The sequence below is a fragment of the Marmota marmota genome, unplaced genomic scaffold, assembly GCF_001458135.2.
Source record: "Marmota marmota marmota unplaced genomic scaffold, marMar, whole genome shotgun sequence".
NCBI lineage: Eukaryota > Metazoa > Chordata > Mammalia > Rodentia > Sciuridae > Marmota > Marmota marmota.
Window position 1 is genome coordinate 3293265 of NW_026000185.1, and position 9964 is coordinate 3303228.

The 9964-nt window shown below is 47.3% G+C and overlaps 1 protein-coding gene across 28 annotated transcripts in view; it reads right to left on the minus strand.

The window, feature by feature from the left end:
* Window positions 1–9964, minus strand: part of Rbfox1 (RNA binding fox-1 homolog 1) — a 1613147-nt gene that overhangs the window by 326603 nt on the left and 1276580 nt on the right. For 3 of the 28 annotated variants that reach the window (XM_048790126.1, XM_048790115.1, XM_048790129.1), the window contains exon 1: window positions 6337–6448. The exons of the other annotated variants lie outside the window; for them this stretch is intronic. In XM_048790126.1, coding sequence (XP_048646083.1) covers window positions 6337–6435 — 99 coding nt within the window. In that variant the 5' untranslated portion in view covers window positions 6436–6448. Of the gene's footprint in view, window positions 1–6336; window positions 6449–9964 lie in introns of those variants that run through there. 28 annotated transcript variants of the gene reach the window in all.

A 9964-nucleotide genomic window follows, 5' to 3' on the forward strand; every position in this document is an offset into this window, starting at 1 on the left:
AAGCCCGCGACCTATTCATGGAGACTAAACCATACGACCCCAGACCAGATCCCACTGCCTACTCCCTTCCTGCGTCCCTGAGCCCCATCCTCCCACTTCTGAAGGCCACCCCTGGGCCCTGGCCCCTCCCCACTCCTGGTGCACCTCCTCAGCCTGCGCCTGCCCAGGGCTCCCACAGCCCCACCTCCACCTCGAGGTCTGCCTGTCCTGTGGCCACCGTTCTCTGTGTCCTGCACAGGTCTCACAATCTGAAAACCTCTCCCTTGTGGCCTCTGTTCTTCATTTCCCAGGACACTTTTTCCACAGGGCAGTAGTCTTTCCAACTTAGTTGCAGAAATACTATGGCTGGAGACAATTTCTACATAAACCAATGAAAGAATAAACACATGGTCAAACGAGTAATTATAAATACATAAAAATGGGTGGCAGTCACTGCCTCACCTTGATGAACACCTCTAGAGGGTCCTTATGGTGCATGCCTTGGTCCCCCCCTTCACTGAACAACTGCTGCCTAGATACAACTCTGTTTTAGGTGGTGAGGGGGGCGTTAAGAAATGGAATGGAAGAGTCTGTGTCGTGATGTGGCTGACAGTCCACCAGGCCAATCTAGGCACAGCCAAGATGCTCCATACACTGCCAAGTGCTTAACAATTGACCCAAGGGGATCAGAACAGGGACTCCAGGCAATGGAAGGAGTCAACTTTTCTATTTCACCAGGACCAATCAATCAGGGTTGGAAGATCAGAAATGGCAGCAAAGTCCCCACTCCAACCCCAGACCCTCTCAGGACCCAGGACACACCAACAGGATAACCACCACAATAATTCTAAGACAAAGTTAGGCCCTGAATTTTGGAACTCTTCTGAGAGTCCCCTTGGTAACTTGTGTCTGCTGCTCCCTGCAGGGACCTGCAGGATCACTGCTCATGGCCCCAGCTCACTGGCACTCTGCATGGTAGAAGGGCCAGGGCCCTTTGGAGCCACTGTGCCGAAGAGTTGACCCTGTTTGACACAGCTCCTCTCAACAGGGCCGGAGGAGGCGGGCCTAATGGTATTGCCCGCTACAGGCCAATGCTCAGCCCTGCAAAGGTCTCTGGGTGGCACAGAAAATAAGAAACTTTATTGATGGGTGGAACTTTCTTTCCTTTTCTGAATTGAATTAAACAGCACACTGGGACACCTCTCCCTGTCCCATTAGAAAGCTCTCAGAGTGGGGACCATCAGGGCCCGGGCCTGCCAGCCCCACCTCCTTCCCAGGATGGCAGCTCCTGCTCCTGGCCCAACCCCCTCAGGCCCCCAAGCACCAACCTGATTTTGTTTACAATGTTGCAATTTCTCTCTCTTCCAAAAGACTATTATTTGCCTGACAAACTACACTGTTTCTACCCAGCCAATATGAATAAAGAAGCATTATGTTTCCTCCTGGGGCAGAGAGCTTGGTTCAATGAATCAGAAAACCCTAAAAAAGACTGTCTACCCTCAGTCCATCCACTACTGGACAATTACTCAAGGGCCAGCTGTAAGGAAAACAGATGGCGACTGAGCCCTAATGACATGGGCTCCCTCCACTCGGGCAAAGGCAGAAGCGGCCGATGGCATGTTCTGACACGGAAACCGCTTGGAAATGGCAGGCAGAGCAGTCGGGTGGTGCGCGACTCGGGTCTGAGGACAGACAGATGCTCACGGATTTTACAAACGAACGTTTCATTAAGTAGCTTTAACGCAGATGCCACCCCAGTCACCCGCCGTCCATGGGAGGAAACCAAGCTCCTGCCCGCAGGTTCCTGCCACAGAATGGGTCCAGCCCACCTGAGATGAGGGGCTTATCTGGCCACGTTTCCCAACAATTCATGCCTTCTCTCCTTAATTGGAAAAAGACCAGAGAAACGGGGGAAGATTGGCTAATTAACCGATTTATGACACAGGATCTCTGTAGAAAGAGACCCAAAGACACATCCTCCATTCCACAGGCACCTGGGCCTGGAAAGGGACTCATTCCAGCCACTTAAATTCCTTTAACCAATTCAGATGTGAAGATAATCTACCCTGGTTCTTTTCTACATTATTGACACTATTGACTACCCCCAATCTGCAGCACCATCTAATAAATCAACCCCGGATTAAGACAAGAGGGAAAAAAAAAAAAAAAGGTGATACAATGCCATTTGTCCCCCTGTAAATCATCAGACTGAGCAACACAAGCTGAGCCACTGCCACGAGAACTGGACTCTCCTGCACGGCCATCATTGCTGCGGCCTACCCAATGCTGCCCAAATTCATCACCGCGACTGGTACACAGCGCTATCCCCCCAGCCTGAGCGTGAGAGCCAGTTCTTCCCGGGTGATTCTCTGCAGCGAGCACCACTTTCTAATTAAAGACAGAAAGGGTTGATACGCAGGTTTCAGTTCAATTGCTTTCGATCTGAAGATGTCCACAGTGAGCAATGGCTTCATTTACCAGGAATTACCCTTTGTACAAACCACTTCACTATTTAAAACAAACCACATGGATCATCATTAAGTGGGAAAAATTACCAATCTTAGGATATTGACAGTGGCATGGCCCACTTTAGAGGTCCCTCTCCCCCCACCCCCTTAAATGTGGATTTTAAGTATTTGACTTGTTGTTAAATTTCGGCTGATTAAAAGGTTCTGAGGGAACAGGTCTTGGATGAGAAGCGTTCTCAGAACTGGAAGATGCTGATGGAGGCTTAGGAACGGGGAAAACTAAGTTAATGTGCTACTGATCCTTTTTCAGGAGTTAGAAGTCGGTAAGAAATGCAGCCCTGGGGGGGGGGGGGAGCCTGTCATGTGGTCTGCACAGCTGTGTCCTCCCCAAACCTGACCACCAGATGGGTGCTCTGTGCTTGCCTCCAGGTGACTTGGGGTAGAAGCGCATCCTGAGGTTCGTGTGTCACGTGGATATGCGTGCACGTGTGTGCCTGTGGCTCTTCTCTATTTTCCTCTGGGAAAAAGCAAACCAACAAAACAAAACAAAATAGATCCTCTTTCTCTCTCTCTGGTCATCAACCTCCAAATTTGGAATTCGAATTTAGAATTCTCCCTCAAAGCAAGAATGTTTAAATGAGTCCCCACGTTGGCACACTGGGAAGCTTGTGTCCTGGGGATATGTGAGTTTGAAGTCCACTTGAGGGAAGAAGATCTGCCATCTGAAACAGCAGAATGAAGCCACTGCAGAGCATCAAGCACGGAAGTTGAAGCAGGGGACTGTCCCTGGACACGAGGTGCTCCAGGGATCACTGACTCCTTCCATCTCAGAGTGGCCTGTGACCACGAGCGGGTGCTCTGCACTAGAGGTCCACATCATGCACCTGCGTGCTCTGCAGGTGCATGGACGCAGGGATGATGTCCCTGGACCCCACATCTGGATGCCGAAAGGACAACATCATCCCATCTGGCAGTTCCCAATGTTGGTAACACCTTGGATGTTAAGATAGAGAAACAAGGAGGAAAAAGGGGAAGAACGGAACTGTAACTGGAAGAAAACATCCATCTAAAGGAAAGTTACTGGGAAATATAAATAAATGAAATAAGTCAAACAATGCCAACACCAAAGTTGCCTCCGCATTGGCCGGAATAAATAAGTGATTTGTGGCAAAAGGGTTATGGCGTCTTCAGCTGGTCACCCGGAGAAGACGCGTGTGCTGAGGCATCCTGATTGATTTCTGCTTTTATGGGTTGTCCTAGGCACAAATCCGGGAGAAGGTAGGAAGAAAGGCTGGGAGTTGGGATTGGGGCAAAGAGAGCCCACGATGAAGTCATTTTAGATGTGGAATAAGAAATAAGCCCCACATGGAACTCAATTCCAGGAAAATATACTTCAGTAGAGACTTGGTGGGCCCCTGATCTGCATGTGTGTATTTATAAAGCACAGAGATGAATGCTGCAAAATAAGATGGCTGTGTTTATTTTATGAGATGTGGGTGATTTGAATGACAAGGATTTCTGAAATATGTCTATTTCTAAATAATATAAAATAGAATGTTTCCAATGGAGATGTTATTTCTCACAAATGCTGCCTGATTCATTCATTTGGCCAACATACTTTGCGATTGCAGTTTAGTTCTCTGTTCATCAAAATTAGAGATACAATAGCTATAGATTAAAAGCAGATAAAAATGAAGTGGTGATGGATGGGCAGATGTGTCATCTGTATTGGTGAGCAGTGCATGGAGATTAAAGTGAACTATTTCACACTCTTAATCAGCCAATTGTCTGATTTGCTAAATAAAAGCAATAGCATGAGACTCAGACGCAAACCATCATGACAGTCATGGCCAGAGAGATGACCCCCCCAAGGCACATCCCTCCTGCTCTGAGGGTAAGCCTTCAGGATAGGGGAGAACTGCGGCTAGAAAACTTGATTCTAAATAAGAGAAGCAAAAATAAATGCCTGCCTGCCCTACACTTCATGCATTGAGTGAAAGCCAGAGAGAATACACACCACACACACCCTGTTCTGACACCATGTCTCAGCATCATATTATGATCTGTTCACTGAAAGCATCGCAAGTCTTTTCAACAGGGGCGGGGGCCTTCCCAAAGCCAATTCAAAACCCACCTTCCATCTACCTTCATATGGAAGCGCCATGTTGATTTAGTCACTTCTAAATATTTGTTATGGCTGCCAACGCTTCCTGTGAGCCCCCCTCTTTCCAGAACCGGGTGTTCTCCCTTGGGGGAGAGACTGCCTAGAAGAGGCTCAGAGTCCTTGTGTTGATCCTAGATACTCCTCGTCCTTTTCCTGGCAAGAATAACCTCTCAAAGTCACTCGCTTCTTCCCTAAGTTGTACCTAGATGAGCAGACCAGTTTAACCATTTAGAAGGCAGAAACTCCGAGGAATTAAACACACACATACACACACACACACACAAAACACATTCATAGCAAAGACGCAGAAATAGTAGAAATAGATAAATCATATGATATGTTATCAATACACTCTGGAGAAATGTTTCCTGTCATGATGTACTAAATGAGAAAAGGGCAAAAAATAGTATTTAAAAGGATTAACCAATTTGTCCCCCATTGAAGGCTGTTCTTAAAAAGATTTACAATGGAAAAAATGCCAAAGAAATATTTTCTGGAGGCAACCAACTTGATAACAAACGTCCAAATGTTCAAAACAAAACCCTGACATTTTGTGAATACACAGATCCCTGTATCACAGATTGAAACTGAGGGTCTTTGAGGAAAGAGGCCCCTCTCAACTCTTGCAAAGGAAGTTCAGTTAGCACACAAACACACATTAACAAATGGTACCCTTGGACCAGTCAACAGAAAAGCAGATAAAATGATCACAATTTCTGCAAACTTCACAGAATGGGATGGGGCTCTTGGGAGGCTTCCATCTGCATGACAAAACCCTTCCGACCCTGCCAATTCACACCCACAGCCCTTGCCCAATGCCAGGGCTGGCTTGTCACCCACAGGGTAGTGCTGAGCTAATTCCCAAGCCTGGACCAACTCAGGCAGTGTCCCTTCTAGTAAGAGAGAGAGACAGAGGCAGAGAGGGTCCCAGGGAAACACCCAGAGAAAGACAGCCACACATCTGAAGGTTCTGCAATGTGTACGAAATAGGAAATAGAGCACACACAGAATCCCCCAACCAGCCCACTAAGGGGGTGAGGGGGAACTCAAATAGACAACAAATAAACAACAACAACAACAACAACAAATACCTTTCTACATGCTACAAAGACGGCACCCTAAACCGCTCACCTTCCTCGAAGCATTGCCAATGAGTTTGGAGACAGATTATGGGGCTGACACGCTCCAGAAATCCTAACGCTCCCATCCCATGTGCACCGAATATACAACCACACAAACTTAAGAAACAAAATACTTCACACACACACACACACACACACACACATTTTTTTATTTCACTCCCCATTACATCAGCTGAATTATCAGGCACCTGGAATGCCTCCACAAATACCCAAACTCTCAGCATCAAAGGGGTCTTAGGCTCAGATAACCACTGGACTCTCTGACATGAGAAAAACGCTATTCCAAAAAAAAAAAAAAAAAAAAAAGGCAATTTTCCATGATTTCAACTCCGGGTACCCAGGCTCAGAATCCGGATCCGGAATCCGGCAAAGTATTCAGACAGGGTGCAGGGGGTGGAAAAAGGCTGGCGCAGGGCGTCTGGGCTCCACGGAGACCACGGGCTCCCTCCCACCCTTGTCCCCGTGGCGTCCCCCGCAGGAGCCCCTTCCCAGCCCCGAGAGGCGCCCAGTGCAGCCCACCCGACGCGGTTCCGAGCCCGGCCCAGCGGGCAGCAGCCCGAGAGGAGACGCGCGCCGGCCTTACCTGCTGCAAGTACATGAAAGTCAAGGCACACGAGAGCTGGGGACACATGCCCACGTTGGGGAGCGCCACGCAGGTGGCCCCCGTCAGAGGATGCTGCATCCTGTCTCCCGGGCGCCCGNTGTGTGTGCGTGTGTGTGTGTGTGTGTGTGTGTGTTTCTTTTTTTCTTTTACCCCCCCACCCCCTTTCCCCTTAGCTTTTTTCTTTTCTTTTTTTTCTTTCTTTCTTTCTTTCTTTTTTTTTTTTAACAACTCACCCAAATTTAAATTGTGTCTGCTAAAAGTCGCCTCCCTCGGGGAGGGCGGGCGAGCGAGCGTGCGCCCTCCATCACCAGCATCCAGGCGAGCTGGACCTTGAAGGCGACTGCCCCGCTGGGACAACCCCCCCGCCCCCCACAGTCGGAGCTTTGGGTGGCGGTTTGTTTGCCCGACTGGTCGGCAGATAAACACAGAAAAAGGGATTCCCCTTTGTAAGAAGCCTGAGCGCAGAGCCGCCACCGGGGCAGGGCAGCGGGCAGAGGGGCCCCGCCGGGACTCGGGGTACAGCCCTCCCTGTGGCCTCCCCGAGCCTGGGCAGGCAGCCCTGAGCCCCGCTGCTGTGGAGGGGAGAATCCGCCCAGGCTGGCGTGGAAATCAAGCCTCTTGCACTAACACGCCGGCTCCCGATGAATGCAAGGGGGCTTCTCCCAGCCCAGAATCCCCACTCTTCTCCAATTACAAATGCACAGGGTGGGGAAGTCCACGTCTGATAAGAGATTACTAGTCCGCTGCAGCAAGCAAATTACAATGGTTTATTTTTTTTTTCCCCTTTTCCTGGCCAACCCTCCTTGGCCAAATTAACATTCTGCTCTTGCAAGCGGGTCTCCCCCCTCCCCTTTATTTTATCAAGTAATAATTATTCATTAGTAGATTTCGTTAGTCTTTGTGCAATAAAATATGATGTGATCTACAAATCAAAATAAAATATTAAGACTCTAACTCGTCCTTGGTCCCCACGGGAGAGAAAAAATTCTTGGCAAGAGTAAAATCATGATCAGGAGTAGTAGCCATATTTTTTTTTTTAATATAGATTTTGACCCAGTGATTGGATTTTCTTTTTTATTTTCAGAGTATCAGATCAGCTGCCTGAATGGTATCTTTTATGGTTGTTGGGCTCCTTGAAATACCTTGCTGAAGCTGTGTCCCTACCCTGCAGGATGATAGGTCCATTCCTGAGAAGAGATGGGGCTCTCTCAGGAAAGAGCATTTAGAGCAGGACCTAGGGACTGTCCACCAGGGACATCTCCACTGATCCCTCCCTGGGCTCACCCCCACCTCCCAGCAGAGAGGTCAATGCTCTGAACTGAGTCTTTGGCTTCACTTTGCAGGCAAATCCAAATGCTTTCTGAAGAAAAGGAAATTAATTATTCCAGAGCTCTTGTTCTGTTGTGAAATGCCATCAATAACCATAAAATCTTTACTATGCCAAACACTGGGCCCCAACCAGACGGCTTCTCCTTTCCACCTTGCAAAAACAATCCCCAACCACCCTGGGGGCTCCCACATCTCATCAATTTAATAGGTACACTACACAGTAGCCTGTTTAAAACCCTCCAATCCCAATCGGAAGGTGATGGGGGAATCCAGAGACTACGGGCTAGTATTTTGGGCTGCTTTGGGAGGGAAGAGGATGGCTGTGGTTAGTTTGAAAAAATGCTTGCATGTGACCTCAGAAGTCAGGTTCCTCACACAAGCTCTGATCTACAAATGAAGGGGTTCCTCCTTTTCTCCCCCTCTAACTCTCTTTTATTTATTTATTCTTAGTTTGCAGCTCACAAAGCCAAAGAGGGGAAAAAACATTCTTAAAAAAGCCACACCACAAACACATAGAATTAAAAACCAAAGATTCTGTCTTTCCAAACCCTTTCCATTCCTTCCTCTTGCCCCAAGCAATTTGCCAGATTGACAGGCATTGGCCAGCTGACATTGAAAAAGCCCGAAGTGCCCAGGAAGGGACAGGATTTTCCCTTCAGCTCATTTTCATGAGAAACGTGATAAATAATACATGGCACTTTAATAAGACCTTATCTGAGTGATTTAATGAAAAACAAATACATTATGTAAGGAGCCAATAGCTACACTCAGCTGCCCTGATCCAACACAGATTTTCCAGCTCCATTTCCTCCCAAACTGGAAAACCGCTCAGTGCTGATTGGATTCCTACAGACCTGCTTTGCAGTAATGACTCAGACTTCCCCTTAAACTTCGGTCTTCCGAGTCAGGTCCACTGGAAATCTGTAAAGTAAAGCCGTAGCATCTAGACCTTCCAAAGCCACGTCAGGATTATCCAGAGCCCAGATCTGTTCTCTGGACAACTAAGCACCAAGCTTCCTCCCAGAGCAAACCAAGCACAGGAGACCAGTGCACCCACACGGGAACATAAAAAGGGGGCACAGGGGCCATTTCACCATGGATGACATCCCAGTGACTCTCAGGAGAACAACATCAAAGACCTCCCCCAGTTCAAACAGAAGCACTCCATCTGCGACTATTATTTTTCTGTCTCAATGAGAAAAGTTTGTCAGCCTTTTCGGCAGCATCAGGGGATACAGAATTTGAATTCCACCTTAACAGAGTACCAAAGAGCCACATCAATGCCTCTTGCTCTGGAATGAGCCTTCTCCATCAATTAATGGGAGAAGTGGGGAAAATAAATAACGCTTGTCTCTCTCTACAAAGAATGCCTGGGCACTCCATGTCTACTGGGTGTGTACATTGTGTGTGCATTCAGGGCTGCCCTGGCCTTTGAGCTGCAAAGACCATTAATTGGATAATGGCTACACATACCCATAGGAAGCCAAAGGGTGCAGAAAACTAGCAATGGATAATATCATCTTCTAATGAAGGCAGCTGCCCAATTTGGCCCACACAATAGTACTTGTAGCTTTTTTCTTTCTCTGATTTGCCATTGATTTAAGAGAGGAAATAGGTTTTATTTATTTTTTCTTTTTCTCTTTCTCTGTTCCTTACGGTAACTTCCTAAGGCTGTTAAAATAGTTCACTAATGGATGCTTTCTATGGAAGTTGCCCTGCCTCAGAGCAAGAAGGATTCTACTCAGACAGGAAGAAGGACTTCTTGATCTTAATTACACTAGAGCCAGCTCAGTGGCAACTGCCAATATGTGTCTTATAAGTATTTTAGTCTGACTTCCAAATTTTAATGTGGGTAACTACATAGCCTCAACCTTCAATAAAGGGAGAAGGAAAGTATCTTTATAAAAACTCGTCATGTATTATCTCTGTCCTAGGTACTTTGATTGACTTACTTGTTCAAACACTTGAAGGCTATTTAGTTATTATTGACCTCATCCCAGGTGCTGGTCTAGTCCCGGGTGCTATATCAGAGGGGAGAGCAAGGAAAGAGCCCCGATATCAGAGCTTACATTCTAGTGTGGGGGAGGCAGAAAATAAACTACACAGATAAGAAATAAGTAAACTCTGCTGCATGATAGAGGATAATGGCTGCTGCAGGGGTGGGGGGAGGGGATCAGGATCAGGGATTTGGGAAGCCAGGAGTGGGCAGGTCCCAGTGAGCACCATCTAAAAAGTGCTTGTTGTAAAAAAAAAAAAAAAAAAAAAAAAAAAAAAAAAA